Below are 21,279 nucleotides of genomic sequence, written 5' to 3'. Positions count from 1 at the left end.
CATTTTCCCGAGAGGATTGAAAGTAGCCACCGTTGATGGTGAACCCCTATACACAGCTTGCCATGGAAAGGAGTAAGAAGGATTGAGTTGAAGCAGTAGGAAAGTAGGCGTCCGTGAGCCATACAGTATCTCCATATGCTTATCTGAAATTCCCACTAATGAATCTGCATAAGTATTCCTTTTATTATTTCTTTTTATTATTTGATTTTCTAAATTCCATAATTTTATCTGCCTAACTGAGATTTACAAGGTGACCATAGCTTGCTTCATACCAACAATCTCTGTGAGATCGACCCTTACTCGCGTAAGGTTTATTACTTGGACGACCCAGTACACTTGCTGGTTAGTTGAACGGAGTTGTGTCCACTCGTGCCAATTTCAAATTCCATAAAAGTACAACTTAAAGAATAGTGATCACAATTTCGTCCACCATGAGGAAAAAGAAACTTTTAGAAGGTTCCAAGGCAAAATATTGAAGAATCTGACAGATGAGATGATGAATATTGGTGTTGACAATGATGAAAATTGCATTATATTTAAGAGGATTTTCATCCTCTATATTCAAATGGCGTCTTGTTGTCGACAGCGATAAACAAAGTTTCTCTAGTTCACATATCTCCAATTTTTTGTCTGGACAACATAAGGGAGTGAAACTGCGGTGGCTATGTCCTCGAATTCATCATCAGGGGCATAAGCGAGCACCAATTGAAAAAGAAAATATCTATTGATGGATGTCTCTATGCCTTGATGATTGTATACTTTCATGAAACAAAACACAAAAACAAGAATACAGATGCAATCCCTGGACCGCCCTGGATGAGGCATTGGAATAGGAAGTTACTGCTTCAGAGGATCAAATCTGAAATTGACGATCATATGATAACTGAACAGTATCCTTTCTCTAATTTGGGTGTATTTCTTTTATGTACATGGTGTAAACTAATATTTTAACTGTTTCAGGGCATCGTCAAGAGGGAAGAACTGAAAAAGAAATTGAAGACGATGAAAAAGGAAGAAAAGAGGGAAAAAAAAGAAAAAGACAAAAAGGACATTTCATCGGAGAGTGATGTTTCTATTTCCTCTGAGTCTGAACAAGACTTAGAGGAATCAACAAAAACAAGAAAACAACCAACCAGAATAGCAAAAAAGTAAGTAATATTTTTGGATGTATTTTGTCATTTTTATGATATTTTTTGCTAATGATTGTTTGCTGTCCAGAATGGTATCGAAAAAGAGGAAGCAGATTATAGAGGATTCCTCTTCGGAAAGCGAAAGTGGATCTGATTATAAGTAAGATTCTGAAATTGTCATTGCATTCCTATGTTTCTGTTTATATCAAAATTTTATGTATTAACAGAGTGTTTCTCATTTATTGTCAGAAGTGAAGAATCGGAGCCAATAATAAAATAAAAATCAAAGAAAAAAGTTCAGACTCCACCAAAAAAATATGCATTGCTTTCGAGGGTATTTTATCATCAATTTTGTTATGTTTGTGTGATTGATACTTCTTTAATTTCCAGGACGCAATCCAGAAAAAGAAAGCACGTTGTTGAGGATTCATCATCTGAAACTGAATTTGATGATCTGTAAGATACATTGTAAAGCTATCTTACTCTTTTTCATCAAAATTTTATTTGTTAACTTATTCTTTTGCATGTACTGTCAGAACTGAAGAAATACAACAATTTTTTAGAGAATCAAAAAAGAAAAAAACAAATGAAAGGCTGCACAAGAGTATGTTGAATTTGGGTGTATATTGCCGATTTTAAGGTGTTTTGTTGCTGATAATTGTTTTTGCTTTTCCAAGATGCAGGAAAAAAGGGTAGACATATCGGAAGCTGGGCTCCCCTCGACGGAAGCTCACTATGATTCATTTGAAACATAAGATCTTTTATTTGATAAAATTTCGTAGATCCTGATGTAATTAAATAGTCTACTTATACTGAATGATGTTTATTTTGTCCTTAGAATGTCGGAGGTGAACCTGGAAAGTGGAAATGATCCTATGTTCCAAACACAGACAGATCAAAGTAGTGTAAACAAACAAGTAATAGCATGTAATTTTTGTTTCTATTTCCATTTGCTTAATTCTTGTGTTACCATCTTCTGCTTCTGATTCTTTATATATTTTTTTAGAAAAAAATCCTTTAATGTTTTATTCAAGAAAAAAAAGGCAGGATAAAAAAAGAAAAATCTGCAACTATATAAGTTCTCATAAAACAGAGGCCGTGTTTCTATTCAATGCTTGAGGTATATTCTGACATGATTTCGGTGGATTTAGGTTGGATGTAGAAGAAGAATCATTTAATGACCTAGCTCAACAAAAAAAGATCATTGTTTTGAAAGAAACACATTCGCAATCTGAACTGCTCGAGATGTGAGTTTTTCAACTAAATTTCAACCTTCTAATCTTCTATTTTAAGAGAGTTTATTAACTTTTTATTGTTGTCTTGGTTAGAGTTCTGCTTCAAGTATGTCTACCTTCGTCAGAGACGAGAGCATCAAGCCCTTTGTAGAATGACCCCTCCAAAGTCTCCGAGCGAGAAAATCAGAGAAGAAACAATTAAGGGGCAAGGAATAATATTTGCTTACATGTCTTTTATATAGAGGTGTATTTGGTTTTTATTTGGGTGTATCTCTTGTGAATTGAGGTGGAATTAGTTTTTTTTCTAGTTTAAAACCTTTTCTTTAGTCGTGCAACACTCCACAACCCCATCAAGCTGCTGATGGCACACACACAGAGCCAGCAGCTCCTTCTAAAATGTAAGTTCAACACAATATAACTTTCTTTCGATGTCATCGTCTATTCTTATTCTTATAGTATTTTATACGTCAACATGCAATCAACCAGCCCCTCAAGCCACTGCTACATTGATGATGATGGTCAGGGTAGTATCCTTTGTACCAAAAGAATTTCCTACGCCATCATTCAGCCTTGGCTTTACTGATTCGATTCAGGAAGAGACACTGACTAAGAGTCAAGAGAGCCCGATTCTCGTTAAAGACTTAGAGGAACTGGTGGAGCAAGTTGCAAATGATGGGGTTGCGGCAGCCTTGAATTTTGCAGAGGATAGAAGTCCCTCGCTCCAAAAGTTTGAAACTCCTGCGAGGAGGAGCGAGGTGTCGGGTGACCTCAAAGAAAAGTGCTTCCTCTGGACCACTAATATAAAGACCTATAAAGATGGAAGTACTAATGAGTGGGAGACAATGTGTATCCTTAATGCTCAACAACCGATGGAGATCTCAAAAATTCACTTTGCGTCTTTAAAAGCTGATACACATATTGAAGCTGAAGTAGTTTTAGAATAAGATTAATGATTTTATTATGAATTGTGACTGCAATATTGATGTAATTAATTTAGGTATTTTATTTTTTTAGATTGTCACTACAATGTGTCTAATTCTCAACAAAACAAGAATCAAAAGATTTAAAGAATAAGTTTACTGCCTGCCCCCTGATATTGTGGTAAGGTGTATTAAGCTCAAATTTCGGCATATTTATGTAATGTATTGTGTGTAGTAACTATTTCTTTCGGTGTTATACAAATTCTGCAGAATATGGTTTTGGAAAATCATGGTGGTGGCGAGTTCTTACATTTAAAAAATAAAAAGCCCTTCGACATTCAGGGCTACAAAATGTTCATCCCTTATTTGGATATGAAAAAATTGGCATCCCATCCATATCCATATGTAAGTTTTCGTTTCTAAAACTTCTTATCACAATTCTTTCATTAGGTGCCAATTAAACTAAAACATTGTTCCGTCTGGCCAAACTTTAGGTATTTGTCCTGGTTTGCTATGAAGAACATTGGTGGATATGGATGACAGATGTTAAAAAGAGAAAATTTCATGTCATTGACCCGTATCACAAGACTTGTCCCTTGAAAGAAAGAATGAAACTTAATAGATTTGTTGTAAGTTGATTCTGTTTTCTCTATAAATTTCTTGGTTTTTATCTGTTGTTAGCAATATAGGAATTGTGTGTAGTGTTATTTAAAATAAAGCGTATTATTGGATAATTTGGGTGTAATCAGGTTTTAAATGTAGTCTTTCTTATATTTTGTCCTTTTTTTTTTGTTTTTAAGGCTATGTGATTTCTAGAATGAGGGTATTTGTCGGGGGGCAACCTCTCGTTAAAAGGGATGATTAAATTGAATCGCCATATGTCAACATTACGGGCAAGAAAACGAGGTATAAATCTTTCTCTTTGAGAATTTTTGTCTTTTCTCTTATTGTCCTATTTTATTTTGCTATTTTTTTATTTTCGATTGTGCAGTTTATGTAATGAAATGGCTTGAAATACTCGAACCGAAAAATATTAAAAAGGGCAAATATGACTGGGAGAATTGGACGTAGGTAATTATGTTTAAAAATATATAACTCTGTATTACTTTGATAAATTAACAGAGTTTAGCAAAAAGAAATTTCTTTAAACTATAGGCGGAGGTGGACCATTTTAGAGTTGAATACGTTTGCGGATTCTGTTTCATGAGATGAATCAAGAAAGAGATAGAGTCATTCGAGAAAGCGAAGCAATCAGATTGTCCAAGCCGTCTGCAGTATTTTGAGTCCATATTGTCAATTAGGTTCAGATGATATTGACAATGATTAGTTTTACTGTGTTTGAATGTTGTATAGTTTGTGATTAGTTTAAACACATACTTTTTGTGTAGTTTGTGAACATTTAATCTAATCTTATTATAAATTTTGTTTGCATAAATAAACTTTTATGGAACTGTCTGTGTTGTATTCAAAAAGTGTTAATTACATGTTCAAAAAAAATCAAGGAAAACAAAGATCAAGTATACTAATATACCGAATTCCTTTTATAATACACCCAAAAATACTGGGAATACACCTTATTGCGTGCTTACATATTTCTCTTTAAAATTTAACCAGGAGTTATGACAATTCAGAAATTTGAATTGTTGCCCTCAAAAATAATTTGAATTAATCCTATTAATTCACAAACTTTAATAAAATAAGAATAAAAATTTAAATACAAAAAAGCCAAAGCTCTGATACCACTGAAGGATTACCATGTGTTCATAACACACAGCGGAAGAAAAGAAAGTAATCCTTAAAGATCTATTTTGTGCTTAAACTTTATTCCAATAATATAATATATAGTAAATCAGATTTAAATACATGTATGTACGCTAGTAAAAATCACTTTTTCCTTCGATGGTACGAAGGCGCTATCCGTATCCACACCGAGACCAACCTTTTGCTGTCAACTCTTTGACCAATGGATATCTGATCTAAATTGAGAAACCTCTTGCAACTCTTTGCATGCCATAAAATTCTTCTCCAAGAATTAGGCTCACATACGTTTATGTGCGTAGAGGTAAAGGAATAAAACTCTTGTTATTCTCTCTATTTCCTGTACTCTTGGCATACATATATATAGTATGAGATTTGTTACTGATTTTAAATTTGAATATCAATTCAAATTTAAATCATATATTAAAATTCTAAATCTGAATCATTCAAATTTTATGAATCATATCATAACTCAATTTGAAAACAGAATCAATTAGGATCTCATTCAAATTTAGAAATAGAATAACTAATTATTCTCAAATCTCATTTAATATTCTCAATTATCATACTATTATTATATTCTTGGTGCTAGCAAAGAATATAATAATATTCCATTTGAATTAATATAATTATTTATTTGATCAAATCAAAATAATAATTAAATAATTCTATAGCGAAAGTTAGAACACTCGTTGTGTGTGACCCCATAGGTTCAATACTAAGCGGGTAGTAAATTAGTCGTACTAAATTTACTAATCAAGGTTGGCGTCTAGCAACACTCCTCAACGACCCGATAGTATGAAGTAATATATTTTTACTAAGAACCTCAGAAGAACAAAGTATAATTTCTTCCATCTTTCCAACTCTTGGTTAACCCTTAGAGTATGGTTTAATTGTCAAACTCTTACTTGTTACCATTATTATAATGAACTGTGAATGACCTAAGAAACTCATTTCTTCATTCATTCAATCCCCTTAGCCAAGGTTTTATTCATCTCAGTCATTATAATCATAGAGCTCAAACTCTTTACCAAGAGTTGATGGATTTCTTATTGACTAATCATTAATTCTACAGGTATTTAAATCATACCCAATATCCATTCAACTAGCACCCTAGGGTATTAGGTGTTCGGAATCAAAGTATAATAAATACGTTGTTAATTACTATGATAGTCGCAGGTCAAAGGAAACTCTATTACTAAGTTCATCTTGAGAATATCCTATTGACAAATATGCGGTAATTATAACCATTAGGAATTCTCAGAGTGAGCCAGTTCAATAGTCATAATATCTCTATATGCACCATCTATATATATAATTTAATAAATGAGATCTATTAATCTTCATCCAATGAAGACCATTATATATATATATATTGATCTTTTATACACCCAAATAGTGTCACACTACACTCTAAAACATGTCCAGTACTACTAAATCTCTGAACTGATAATTCATAACATGTCCATAATATTGGGTGGAATTTGATTGCAGCACTGATCCGCCATAAAAAAGGTTCAACTGCGAAAAAATAAACTCACATATTAGCAAAACTATTAAAAAAAACTCAATTACCCCCTGCTTAAAGAATATCACTTTTACTTCGCTTAGAGCTTTCGTTTTTTTTTTTGAAGCATTTGCAATTTGTTTTTCCATCTTTGAGCCTAGTCTATTTTTGGGACGTCCTCTTGTTCTCACCCGTAGAGAGCTTTGAAGCTCGTTAATAGTTTTCAAGTTAGCATCTTCGTGAGATAACGAACATGTACCCTTGCTTTTGGCTTTGTGTTTTTGCATTTTAACCAAGACATTATCGTAAGCATGGTCCAGAATCGTAGTGCTCTCTTCGGATTCTGATGCAAATTCACATATATTCTACGAACGAAACACCAATTTGTCAAATCTCTTGCTTCTTGGCTCCAAAAGAGGCTATTCATGGCTGCTCTTGATGTGTGTGTGTCTCCTCTTTACGTTCTTGCTTTATCATTCCAATATTTATCTGGGTAATACTTTGTTTACTCGTTCAAAGCTTAATACGCTTAGAGCGTGACGGAACAATATCCCTCTTAACTCGAATAATAAGCACTGACATTTAACTTCGGCTGCTACCGTGTCGTATGTAACTACAAACTTGTTGAATATTGAGTTGGAAACTTATTCTACAACTTCGTATACTGTATAGCCTAAAGCGGAGTGTTTTGATCTTGTGATGCAATTCACCTTTCCTCTGAATTGTGCTCGGACTTCCGTAAACTTCTCGTGAGTATACACGTGTTGAAACTGAGCTTCTATTGAGGATTTTGTTGCACACGGTATGATGGTATAAAAATCTGCAGCATCTGATTTTCTCTCTCTTTGTTCCCTGCTTCCTAGGCAATTGTCGTATTATTTGACGAATTAGATAAGTGAGCTATTCCGCGTAATGAACTTGTTAAAAAAAGCATGCATACTCTCGCTCCTTTGTGTGCTTCTCATCCCGACCTAGAAGTGGTGATCGAGATAAACTGGAATTCATAAATAATGGTCTTCGAAAAGCTCTCCAAAAAACACCTAAATCAGAACTAAGATACACCCAAAAACATGCAATGTACACCTTTGTCTGTAGATTTAAAAAATAACATTATCTGAAAGCCACTTGTTATCCCCAAGACCGTACTTCATCAGAAAATCATTCCAATTCCTATCGAATGATTCTTTCGTAAGAGAGTTCCAAACAACATGTCTCATCTCTTGTTTGACTACTTGGTGTCTCTTGTAGCCGTTTAATTTGCTTGGAATCTTCTTCATGGTGTGCCAAATACACCATCGGTGAATTGATGTCGGCTTACAAGCCTCGATAGCCCTTTGCATTGATGCGCATTGATCGATGAGAATGTCTTTTGGAGAATTTCCTTCCGTGCAGCAAAGCCAACATTCGAATAACCATTTGAATAATTGAGTATCCTCATTTTTCATCAAAGCACATCAGAGAAGTGTTGACTGACCGTGGTGATTCACCTCGACAAAAGAACCGAAAACCAGATTATACCTGAATATGATGTAACAGAAAAAAATAGTTAAATCTGCCGAAATAATATCTCTCTAAACCCAAAACAGGCAATGTACACCTCTATTGCAGATTTAAAAAACAAAATTATTTGAACAGCATAAACTAGAACTGAATATTACCTGTTTGTATTGTAGGTGGTATCGAATGAAATAACATCTTCGAAATACTCACAAGAAGCCCTGCTCCTTGCTCCACCCGAAAGGCAATCTTAATCGACTAATCGACCTCGAGTTCGAGCTCGAAAAAGAAATTCTGATTCTTCTTTTTCATTATTAATAAGTATTTCCCGAATTCGTTTGCATCATCTAGTTTCGAAACATTCTACACTTCTCTCGTGAGATCTTTTTCGATAAAATTTAACTCGTGGTGACCCCCGGCTGTTGCGACAAATGATTGGTATGTTTTGCTTGGTCTGATTTCGGCTTCCTCGTTATTCTCTATTATACAATGCACGGACATGCTTAATTCCCTGTGCTGTTTAAGCATCTCTGCTTGATTTGGATAGCAGGGATGTGAAAGATGCAACACGACCTTCAAAATGATGCAAATACCAATGTCCTTCAATATGTGTATATAAATTCTTGCAATATAATTTAAACCAGTTGAGGGATTTGTCTTCTTAGTCGAAAATATTTTCGATTTCCATTTCTCCTCTCTGCTACATGTAATCAATTGGTTCTTAATTTCATTATCCTTCTTATTTGTGCATGAACTTTTGTAGAATGCAACTTCCAAATAATCTTTGTAGAATTTTGCAGTATCTTCAAGCGTGTTAAAAGTCATCCCAACCTTTGGAACAAACTTTTCATAAACATTGCACAGAAACTGCAAAATATACCTAAAATAGTCCATAATACACCAAATTAAAAGCTAGGATAAACTATAGAATGCAACAACAACTATTGAATAAGCATCAAACATAAACTAAAATAATTCAACTGTAAAATCTTAAACTATAAACAAACTACATTGTCTATATTCAAACCACACCTCACTACTTGATTCGATTAATACAATTTACCCTCGATCAATTGAAAAGTCAGAACCTGTAAATTCACAAAAAATCTTCCCTATTACACCCAAATATGTCTGATTTATCCCAAAACATCTGATATAAAATGGATAGTAATGGATAGATTCATCAGACAACTATATTACATTCAATTCAAATAATCAACAATGAAAAACAATTTTCACAAGTAAGGTTCACAACATTATTCACCTAGATAATCATAAAATACTAACGAAAACATTAATTAGAATTCAACCACACCTCAGGCACTTCATTCGATTCAAAACAATAATCCACTTCGTTCTGATTCAACTGACAATCTGAACTTGGATCATTCATTATCTTCAGAAGGATTTCAGAGCTTGATTTCAAAAACGAACGTAGAGAACAAAGTAAATCGAAAAAAACGAAGAAAGAGAATGCAGGGAGAAACGCATGAAAACAACGAAAGAGAACGCACGAAAACAAAGGAAGAAAAATGCAGGCAAAATTTGAAAAATTAAACGAAATCCTTTTGAAAAAGGAAGTTATATATTCGCGTGTTGATTGAAATCTGTTAAATTAAGGGGCACGTGAAATGGGCGTGTGTAAGACGCGCGCGTGAGGGTGATTTAGGAAAAAATGACTTGTATGGTAAAATAGCTTGTATGTGGAGAATAATTGTTAATTAATTAACGAACTGCTGCGTAGGTTCAGTTTATTTTGTGCAAGACGTGGTCAATTTTCTTTTCCACTAGAAGTTCCAGGGGTGTACATAGGTTAGGTGAAATCGGGTTCGTCTTGACCTGGATCCGATCCTAAATAATGATCAGGTCTATTTTTGAGATCCTTACCTGACCCTAAATTTGGTGAAATCTTACTACTTTCAGGTCACAATAAAACCGGGTCTAAACCGATGAAATCTGGGTCTTGATCAACTTTATGTCAAAATATTATGATGTAATTATTTATAAAGAAGAAAAAAAACATACTTATTACTGGAGAAGTCGATATCCATATTTGAACTTAAATTTGTTCATAAATTCTAATTTTATGCTTCTTTGGTCTATTTTCTAATTCAACAAGTGTAATTAAAAATAAAACAATAAACTTATAATTAATATAACATAGTATTAAAATTAATTTAAAAAATATATACTTTTTTGGTCCCTTTAAGATGTACATTGTCCAAATAAAACTGGATTTGTCTTGACTCAGATTTGATCTTAAATAATAACTAGATCTATTTTTAAGATTCTTATCCGATTCTAAACCCAGTAAAATCATGCCAAATTAACCGCTAAAATATTTGAATTCGGCCGAATTTTCAGGTTGGAGTGGGTCATGTACACCCCTAAGAAGTTCTACTTGCTTCGCGCCGTGTGTTTCATTGCACTAGCTAACACCTAATAGGCTAATACCTTAGTTGCATACAAAAAACCGAAGGGGGAAAAACCTAGAGCTAACATACCCTTAGTTAATTAGGATTGAAAAATATAGCTTGATTAAAATTATATTGCACATTTGACATGTTAAGAATAAACTCTTAAAAATTCGCTAATATATTTCACCATTATAATTGACTTATACTTAATTTAAAATAAATTGTCATCTATTTATAATTGAATTTTAAAATCTTCGTGAAATTTAAAATATAAGGATTAGGATGATATTTTGTAAAAAAAATAACCACTAAAAAACAATTTATAAACTTTGCATTTGGAAATTATTTCAAGCTAATTGTTTTTCAAAAATACTACAAATTTGTGTATAAATATATATTATTTAATTTAAATTTAATATATACTTTTTATTTTAATATATATTATATATAATTGACTGATTTACTACCCGACACATTTTTTTAATTCTATTATGTTTAAATAGTTTCCATGAATTTCAACAATACTACAATATTATGTACGCATGATCTTTGGCCATAATTAGAAGTAGGGGTGTATATGGGTTGGGTGAAATCGGGTTTGATGTGACACAAACCCGACCCGAAATATATACCGGACCTATTCATTAGACCCGAACCCGATCCTAGACCCGATAAAACCTATACACTTTCGGGCCACGATTATACCGGATAAAAACCGGATGAAAACCGAGCCATTAACATTACATTACCTTGATACCTTCTTATAAGTTAACATGTGAAAATATCTAAATTTACAAGGCTCCAACTATTATTTGACATGGTAAAATTCCCTTAGAAAAATAAGAACCAACTCTTCTCTAAAATTAAAGCATAATCATAATCAATACTAATATTGTATAATAACTCCAAATATTTAAATCAATACAAATAACAACATTATGCATTAGTCTAAAATCTTATGCATTTTAAACATAAAACATTAACTTATAGTCTTATAATAACTAATAACACAAAATATTAAGGTTTACAATACTTAAATTCCACATAAGAATAGCCATCATTCATCAGTAATAACACAAAATATTAATTGTGTATGATGATCGGGCCATCGGGTGACCCGAGCCATGGCCCGGACCCGACCCGAAATAATGATCGGGTCTATTTTTGAAACCCTTACCCGACCCTAGACCCGATGAAATCACATCAAATTAGGTCCTAAAGTGCTCGGGGATGGGCCGGGCCGGGCCATGCACACCCCTAATTAGAAGATTTCTAGGAATATAAGTAGGTCACACAACGGGACAACTACCAAATAGCCTTGGCTGAAAACAGTTAAGAAACAAATTGATACAAGCAAAATCAACGATTGAATCTCCTCTCAAACAACATATGATCAAAGTATAAAAACATGCCCTTTAAAGAGTTTAGCTGGAAAGAAAAACAAATACATATGTATGTTGATTCTACAATCTATTGGGAGGTGTTAAGAAAGGGCCAAATTCACACCAACAAAATGAATAACTTGGGTGTTAAGGCCTCTTCCTTAGCACAAACAAATCTAGTTATAAACTCCGTAGATATGTGTTGAAAAGCTACCACATGGTCAGGTATTGTTTTCCATTGATTTGAGATTTTCCCAACTACTCACATGAAAATGGTTAAAATAATCTTCATCTGAAGATAACATCCGAAAGCTATTAGATGATTTGATATGGTTAACTAAACTGTCTGCCATAACACGTGTCCACATCTTAGCTATTATTTTCACGTAAAGACTATTCTAATCATCTTCACATGAGTAGTCATCTATTTCATGTTGTGAGAAGTGATGTCAGTTCCAGAGGGACAAAGGATACATCATATGATGCATGCAGTGAATTGGCAGAGAGAAGAACCCTTTCAAGTGCATTTATCTTCGTCCTCAGGAAAATAATTCGAAACATAAAGAAGAAAACACCAAATAGTATGACAGGTATATTAAAATCAGAACACATGTTTGTCATTCCATCAAATTATAGAATTAGCATGTACTAACTCGGTGTGCAAAGCAAAATGAGTACCTAAAACATTTCTTGTTACCAATATGGAAGGTTGTATGATTGATAGCAAGTAATGTGATCAAATTTTAGCAAGTACTTGAATCTAGCCCAATCTAATAAAGGCATATAAATAAGATATAGCTCATTACAATATGGCAAGTGGCCAACCCACTAGATAGTACAAAAGTCAACTTATCAGGCAAATATCTAAAATAACCATGCCACGACAAACATTCATAAGTCATAACTAATAACTTAGTAGCTACAGAAAATTTTCACAACTAAGGCAGCCGTTACAGGTCTCATTTCTCTGTACAAATAGAAAATAGTTGGTTCGGATTACATATCAACACCAGAATTAGCAAAACCAGTAGGTAGTTTCGAACCATATTAACAACCAAAGTTACTATTACTGGAAGATAATTAACTTAACATCTACTAATAAAATTCACATATACCAAAACAATTACTCTAAACAATAAACATAATCCACAAAAACAGCCAAAGGTATTATTGGCTTGATGATTCCTAGTACCTATCAGTCTACCACTATGACGTTCCACCAAAATCCAAGAAACGACAAACCCACAAAACCAAAAAATGAAAAAAATTCTATAAAATGTCAACGCCATTAAAAGGAACAATAAATTGGCCAAACAATCCACAAAAAATCCACATGAACAGTAACTATTGAAGGGAAATTAAAAATTAAAAAGTGGAAAAGAAAAACGTACCATCCACTTGAACTAGGTCGACTCCCACTGGATGATCTCGGGCGGCCCATCAACCCGGCATCCGACCCGCCAGCCCTCCTAATCCTCTCGTATCCGCCAGACTTGGGCCGCCCATCTTCCCCATACTTGCCCGGCGACCCGACATGTGCACCCCTCCTATAGTTCAAATCCCTGCCCCGGCCCATCTCCGGCCCAGGCGGCACCTCCTCCACCTTCGGCACGTACCCGGGCCGAAGGTGCGGCGGCACAAACTTGTCGGGCTTCGGAGATATCAGCGGAGGCGGCGACTCCACGTGCACCGCCCTGTCCTTGAGGTTGGGGCCCGAGAGAACCGGGCCGGATCCGGTTCGGCCCTGGGGACGAAGAGATATCGTGTCGGAGGGTGGTTGATCGGGAACGGTTTGGATGGGGGTGGGTTGGGGTTGTTTGGAGGGGAGTTGTGTGGGTGGAGTGATGGGCTTGGGTGTGGGTCGGGTCAGGACGAGGATCCGGCCATGGGGTTTGTTAGGAGCAGAGACAGAAGAATATGAAGCGGAGAAGGAAGGGGAGGAGGAGGGGAGAGAAGAAGGGGCGGCGGTTTTGGGCGTTTGATGGTTGGAAGAGGTTGTTTTGTCGTAAATGTGGTTGAAGTTGATGGCGGTGAACTTGTTGTTTTTTGCCATCCACCGCCTTCACAAATCAAAATTTAGAGAGATTATGTTGCGATCCACAGATGGAGGAGGCTGCAACCACAACTAGAGCAAGAGCAAGAGCAAGAGCAAGAGCCAGAGCAGAATGATTACGGAATACCGATTAAGTGATTTATGTTTCTTTTTATTTTTCTCAGTAATCAATGGGCTCACAGCAATCTCTAGGCCAACCGTCATAAGCCCAACTTCATTGGATCCGGTCCAAAATATCTGTCGACCGTTTTTAAAAAAGCTGGATTCATTTGATCCGTTTAGGCATTGCTCCAATGGCCAATATGTTGGCCTCACAGAAGCCACATCTCAGGTTCGAATCCCAGCCATAGCTGGGTAGTGATAGAACCTTTAGTGTGTGTGAGTGGGTGGGTTTGGGTTCACGTTGGAGAACAAAAAAACTCGTTTGAGCGTCTAGAACACCACATTGTTATGTTTGGCAATTTCTTGAAACCCCTAACTCAGAATTACTTTCACCTGTGAACGTACGTTCACGAGAAGCTAAAAATTCAAGCTTCTGCGTTCACGTTGGAAAAATTAATAACCGTTGGAAAAGTTAGGTAACAAATTTATTTCATATCTACCAACTGTACCCTTCCTTTTTTCTATAAAAAAGATGCCCATAACCACATAATTTCACACAGTAGTAGTTTTTTCTATGTTTTTAGTTACAAAATTTTTTTTATCAAACTCTTTCAGATTTGTTTCCATCACTGCCAAGGTAAAGATTTTAATTTTCTTTTAAATATTTTTTAGTTTTTTTTCATATTTTAATTTTTATGTTTTTTATTGTATTTTTATTTATATGATAAATATTTTTCATATTATTTTTTTAGTGTTCTGATGTTATTTTTTTAATTTTCTATTGTTATATTACCCTTCCTTTCTTCTATAAAAAGGATACCCATAACCACATAATTTCACACGGTAGTAGTTCTTTCTATGTTCTTAGTTACAAAATTTTTTTTATCAAACTCTTTTATTGTTCATATGATATATATTGTTGGTTGTAATTATTATATACTATTTGTATAATTTTTTTTGTTTTTGTTTTTTATTTTTATTGTACTTTATTTATTTTTATTATATAGTAATTATAAGTAATAAAAGAGTCATAAATAATAAAAATTTACAGTTCAAAATATATTAAATTAAAGAGTACTCACAGAACTAAAATAAATTATAAAATCTTTTCTTTTTGTTTAACATTATACAATGTATAGTACTCTCTTTTATATTTTTATTTTTTATTATTTTTTAGTTCATATGAATTTTTTTTATCCTTTACTGTTTTTTTATGTTTAATATGTAAGGTGTCTTTTTTATTTTTATTTGACTTTGTTTTTTTTATTTTTTACTTATTTTTATCATTAGCCTTTTTTATATTATTTTTCAGTGTTGTAATCTCTCATCTCTCAGGTATGTTATTAATTTTTTTATGGTATTTTTTTATTTCTTGCGTTCTTGTTCATATAAATTTTATTTTTCTTTTTTTTATGCCCTGTATTTATATTGTTGGTTTTATATGATATATATTGTTGATATATATTGTTCATATGAATTTTATTTTTCTTCTTTTTTATTATATTTCTTTTATTCATATGATATATATATTATTGATTTTATAAAATTTTTATCGTTTTTTATTTACATGAATTCTCGTTTTATATTTTGTTTTTGTTTTGGCTGAAATTTTTTATTTTTTATTCGATATGTAAAATTTATAATTATAATTTTCATATATTATATTTTATTGTAACTTTTTTTATAAAATGAATTAATAAGGCCTATTCAAATATTTAAAGTAAAATAATAGAATAATATAAAAAAATATTTTAATTGATGTCTCTTTTAGTAATTTTTTATCTAAAAGTGATTTTGAATAGTATAACTCAAACAACATTTATTTTATTATAATCAATTTTGATATAAAAATTGCCAAACATAAATCACGTTAACACAAACTTACTTTTCATCAAAAGTAAGTTTGCAAAATCACTTCTATGCAAACTCCCGTTTACAAACTGAAATCCAAACACACACTTAGTCATTGATTTTTTAAAAAAAATACGAAAATAAATTTTTAATTCACATAGAATGGTCTCCTCTTGTCTCCCAAGTATATTCATGTTTATGTGTGTATTGTAATGGTTCTAGTTATAACTTAAAAGAGACTATAACTTAGGTGTAGAATTTTGAGAATTAATTTGTGTTCTTATATATTGAATTTTAAATTTGAACTTGAGGTTCAAATACTTTTGTGTGGAGTCACCAAAAAAATACTTTTGTGTGGAGTTTTTGAATTATTTGTTAAAACAGTGATTTTTTTTGACATTTTTACTTGGACAATAATAAAAGTATTTGTAAAAAATTTTGATATTTAAATTAGCAAAAACTTTAACAGATTTAAATAAAATTGAATTGACAAAAATATCTGAATATTCAAAATATTTAAAAAATAGTAGATGAAATTTATAAAATACAAAATTACTTTTATGTTTGAGTTAGTTATCACTTTAATGGTGATAACAAAAATAGTGACAAAACATTTAGTTTGTTTTCTAAGTCATATCGGATACGAGTTTCAGGTATTCTTTGTGGGTTCTACTCATATGAATGAGATCGAGTAAATTCACGTAATGATATTTGAGATTCACTTAATTACCTAATTTAGTCTTTAAGATCCCAATTTCACTATAGCGACATCTCAAATAAAGCTCCAAGCATTATAGTGGTCCCTAATCTCCTTTTCAGTGCTCTAAAAATACTATACTAGAATATGCAATGACTAGTTAGCATAACTATATTGTAATTCAACTCAATTTAGTTCCCTCCCATTATATTAATCTAATTCTTCTTTGTCTTCTCTTTAATTTGGTGGCCAAAATTACTCTATTTGTTACTAAATCATTTTTGTATTATTAAACTAAACTAAATATTTGAGACAAATTAGTTTCAACAACTACATTTATCTACTAGCATATGATTCAAAATGTAGAATTTGATGAAAGACATCATTTGGAAAACATAATCTCAAAACTGAAACTATTAAAATCCAAACAAATCTTGAATAAACTCACAACACAAAATTTTCAAAGGTAAATAAAATGGAAACGACACTATTTTTTGAAATGCTTAAAATCAGAGCTGGATGAAGAGACAATGATTTTTGCTAGTCTTAAACCTCTTCTCGAGCCTCTTCTTGGTTCCCTTGAGCGCCACAACCTTCTTGTCTTTTGACCGAAGCGATGCAATGTAATGGCTTCCTTCAAATCCATGTCAAGCGTGTACTGCATGGGCATCATGTTCTAGTAATTAACCATCTTAACAAACGCCTTCACGTGCAACTTCTTTGCCGTTTTCTTGGCAAAGTCTTTTTTCACAACCTTAGAAGGGGGTACTTCTTGATCCCGGCAATGAGGCAGTGGCCGTAGGGGCGGTCGCAGGTTCCATCGTCGAAGGCGCGTATGATGACGGCTTCACGACCCACGTATCGACAGCACAATAACCACTTTGTTTCAAGAACTTCACCATTTTTGTTTTTTGCTTTTGCGTGCTATGCTTTCTTTGTTCTTGTTTATGCATAGAGGAATGTGGCAAAATTCTAAACATAAACTAGTTGAAAATATGTAGAAAAAAAAATTGAACTTAAGTGGGATGGCTAGACTCAATGTAACCATAAATCTGAGACACCAAATAATTGTAGTCGAAGAGAATGATAAGAAGAAGAAGAAGAAAAAAAGAGGAAGAAGGAGACAACGTTTAAAAAAAAAATTGGGAATGAATTAGGTTATATAATAAGAGAAGGACCAAATTGAGTCCAATGTAATCTAGCTATGTCAACTAGTCATTGTACATTCCTAGCGTGGCAAACAAGAGCTAGGGGTGTACATGGTCCGACTCGGTTCGAAAATTTCATCCGTCTCTGAATACTTTAGAAGCTAATTTAGTGTGATTTCATCAGTTTTAGGGTTGGATAAAGGTCTCAAAAATAGATTTGGTCATTATTTCGGGTTAGATCTGGGCCATAGTTCGGATCACTCAAACTCGGTCTGGTGACCCGGTTATTATACACAATTAATATTTTGTGTTATTAGTGATAGATTAAGACTATTCTTATGTAGAATTTAAATATTGTAAACCTTAATATTTTGTGTAATTAGTCATTATAAGATTATAAGTTAATGTTTTATGTTTAAAATGCATAAGACTTTAGACTAATGCATAATATTATGTTATTTGTATTGATTTAAATATTTGGTGTTATTAGACAATATTAGTATTAATTATGGTTATGCTTTAATTTTAGAAAATGATTGGTTCTTATTATATTTTTTAAGTGAATTTTACTATGTGAATTGTGAAATAATGGTTGGAGATTAGGTGATTTTTACATGCTAAAGACCTGATTTTTATCCAATCCGAAGATGCGTAGATATATTGGGTCTAGAATCGGGTTAATGTCTAAAAATTAGACTCAGTCTATATTTTGGATCAAATCTAAATTAAGCCAAACCCGATGTGACATGGTCCATGTATACCCCTAACAAGAGTTATGTGAATTAGTTATTATACACTCTGGTATGGCAAACAAGAGTCACATAGTGCTCCGAGAGCTGAATCGGCACTGAAAAGGAAATTAGGAATCATTATGGTGCTCAGAACTTCATCTGAGCGTTTATTATAGTAAAATTACAATCTCAATAATCAAATGGAAAAACTACCATTTGTAACCATGAATTTTGCGAACACTAACAAAAGTACCCATCAAACAAGAAAATTAACGTTGTACCCATGAAAGATGGGTTCCGTGTGACAATAGTACCCAAACCGTGATTTTTCGTTGACTTTTTAATAAAATTTCCAAATTACCCATTCTATCTTCTTCCCTAAATTCCAAATTTCACAACCCTCATCCTTCGTCTTTCTCCTTTGCTGCTGCCAGCCACCAGGAATGAAGACGTTTCCTCCCTCCGACACCTTTTACTGGTACAAGAATGAAGACGTTTCCTCGTACCGAAGTGGCTTGGAGCTGTGGAACCATCATCATCATCATCACCAACCGGAACACGACCTCATACCTCAAGCAAGATCTTTACAGCTTCGCGGCTGCTCTAGGAGTGGGTCCAACCACCGTGTCCGACGATCAGTCACCCTCGAGATCGGCCTTCCTGGTGACGGCGTCGGCCGTGGGGAGCGGAGCAGCAAGTGGAGCAGGTGGGATTAGCTGCTAGGACTGTGGGAACCAGGCGAAGAAGGATTGCTCTCACATGCGGTGCAGGACATGCTGCAAGAGCCGTGGCTTCGATTGCCAAACCCATGTGAAGAGCACTTGGGTTCCCGCTTCCAAGCGCCGCGAGAGGCACCAACAACTCTCCTCTATCCAACAACAGCTTCTTGCTGCTGATGTTCCCAAGCGCCAAAGAGATCATGCCTGGTGGCTGGCAGCAGCAGAGGAGGAAGACGAAAGATGAGGGTTGTGAAATTTGGAATTTGGGAAAGAAGATAGAAGGGGTAATTTGAGAATTTTATTAAAAAGTCAACGAAAAATCACGATTTGGATACTATTGTCACACGGAACTCATCTTTCATGGGTACAACGTTAGTTTTCTTGTTTAATGGGTACTTTTGTCAGCGTTCATAAAATTCATGGGTACAAATGTTAGTTTTTCCTAATCAAATTTAGTAATCGTCTGAATTTCAGAAACTACTATAAAAATTTACTTGAATGAGACCGCATGGATTAGATTTGCTTTTGTTGGGCTGACTTGAAAATGGCCCAATTTGAGGATTACCCGTTGCTTAGTAGGAACGTGGGCTGAATCTATAGTTATAGCACAGGTATTAACAGAGCTGAAGGATAAGGTGCAATTGGACCTACCACTCTGTGTTTATCTGAGACAGATATTTCTCGGCTGTTCATTATTTACACAAACACAGGTGATGTCTAGTATGATCGAAAATGACAGCTTATGCTTATCCACCACCACCAGAATGAAGTATTTGGCGACCACATTATATCAACAACTATTCAAGTACTCAGAATCTGTATTGCTGTGTTATCTATAATCGCCAACGAGGTAACACAACAAAACAATGTGTGTGGGACATGTATATACAGACCCATCATATTCATATATGGCCCAATCAAACAGACCTTATACCTATAACTTATGACAATTGACTTAGAGAACATTCATATATATAAACAAATAAGGTAATAATATATAATTATTCCAAATTAACTATTTATTGGTTAATATGATATTGAGCCCACAATCCCACATGTATGTTATGACTACATTTGCCAGGCTGCCACCCACTGGTTTTACCCCTATTGTCTGTCCAACTTGTACATATATATAATGTATTTTCCTCAACGGCACAATCATACAATGAAGATATATAATTTCATCCTCAAGAGACAAACTTTAAAAAAGTAGACCTGCATGTGTATGTAAAAATATAAAGGAAATTTTTTTTATGCAATATGCTACCCACTATACATATATATATAATGTATTTTCCTCAACTGCCTAATTGTTTATTGTTCAAAATCTTCAATATACAAAGACAGAATGACAATAAGAAAACTTTAGTTAACGTAAATTGTATAAGCCAAGAGATTTGACTTCATCTCTCTTGACAATGTAAATTATAGAGGCTAATAAGGTAGTTTAATTTGAGTTCATCTATTGTCGAAGCGATAAGATAATCTAATCCGACTTTTTATTCACGGGGCACTCTACTGTACAGATTAGAGTGGTATAAAGAGAGAATATAATTTCTTTTATAATTAATTTTTATTATTTTATTATTATTCAAAATGTGGTTTCTACCTTTACTAATCTCTCTTTCATTTTATTAAAGAAAAAATCTGTAAACTTACATCTTTACCATATAATTCACCTTCACTTATTCATGTTTTAATGTAAGAAAAATTATATAAATAATTGATTTTTACTGTTATATTTAATAATTATATTAAAATTGAAAGAGACATCTATTTTAAATTATACATTTAGATTTAATAATATACTTATCTTACTTCTATATAGTCATATTTATATTTTTGTTTAAAGTAGAATGACATTTTCATAGATAATAATATATAAAATATTTTATACATTATGTATAAATTTCGAATTGATCACCTTAATAATATCAAATAACGCTCAACATATATAAAATAAATCACACAATGTTAATTTTTTTATTTTACATGTAGTTAATGTTAAATTTATTTCTAGATAGAGAAAAGTTCATGTTGTCGGCACATCATCTTCAAAGTTATTCTGATTGGATGTTTAGGTTTTTGTTCCAAATATAATGATTAAATCTCTCTGTCTTAATATATATCAA

The 21,279-nt window shown here is 33.3% G+C and overlaps 2 protein-coding genes and 1 pseudogene across 2 annotated transcripts; 1 reads left to right on the top strand and 2 right to left on the bottom strand.

The window, feature by feature from the left end:
• Positions 1-12,459: 12,459 nt before the first annotated feature.
• On the bottom strand, positions 12,460-14,052 carry LOC107462253 (extensin). Its single transcript, XM_016080836.3, has one exon. It carries the CDS (start codon positions 13,897-13,899, stop codon positions 13,135-13,137), a length of 765 nt encoding a protein of 254 aa, XP_015936322.2. The 5' UTR covers positions 13,900-14,052; the 3' UTR covers positions 12,460-13,134.
• Positions 14,053-17,058: 3,006 nt separating this feature from the next.
• Positions 17,059-17,451, bottom strand: LOC107462206 (60S ribosomal protein L27-like; annotated as a pseudogene).
• Positions 17,452-18,871: 1,420 nt separating this feature from the next.
• Positions 18,872-19,391, top strand: LOC107462205 (protein EXPRESSION OF TERPENOIDS 1-like). Its single transcript, XM_016080768.1, has 2 exons — positions 18,872-19,134; positions 19,199-19,391. Exons 1-2 carry the CDS (start codon positions 18,872-18,874, stop codon positions 19,389-19,391), a joined length of 456 nt encoding a protein of 151 aa, XP_015936254.1.
• Positions 19,392-21,279: the final 1,888 nt, after the last annotated feature.

Source organism: Arachis duranensis, chromosome 8 (assembly GCF_000817695.3).
Source record: "Arachis duranensis cultivar V14167 chromosome 8, aradu.V14167.gnm2.J7QH, whole genome shotgun sequence".
NCBI classification, from domain to species: Eukaryota; Viridiplantae; Streptophyta; class Magnoliopsida; order Fabales; family Fabaceae; genus Arachis; species Arachis duranensis.
The sequence above is the reverse complement of the archived record's forward strand: the minus strand, read 5'-3'. Positions and strand labels throughout refer to the sequence as shown.

What these genes read in the sequence shown, in the direction of transcription:
- LOC107462253 (XM_016080836.3), bottom strand. Translation starts at nt 13,899, where the DNA reads ATGGCAAAAAACAACAAGTTCACCGCCATCAACTTCAACCACATTTAC.
- LOC107462205 (XM_016080768.1), top strand. Translation starts at nt 18,872, where the DNA reads ATGAAGACGTTTCCTCCCTCCGACACCTTTTACTGGTACAAGAATGAA. An exon ending in CGGAGCAGCAAGTGGAGCAG is followed by an intron (nt 19,135 to 19,198) that starts GTGGGATTAGCT and finishes CATGCGGTGCAG; the next exon opens with GACATGCTGCAAGAGCCGTG.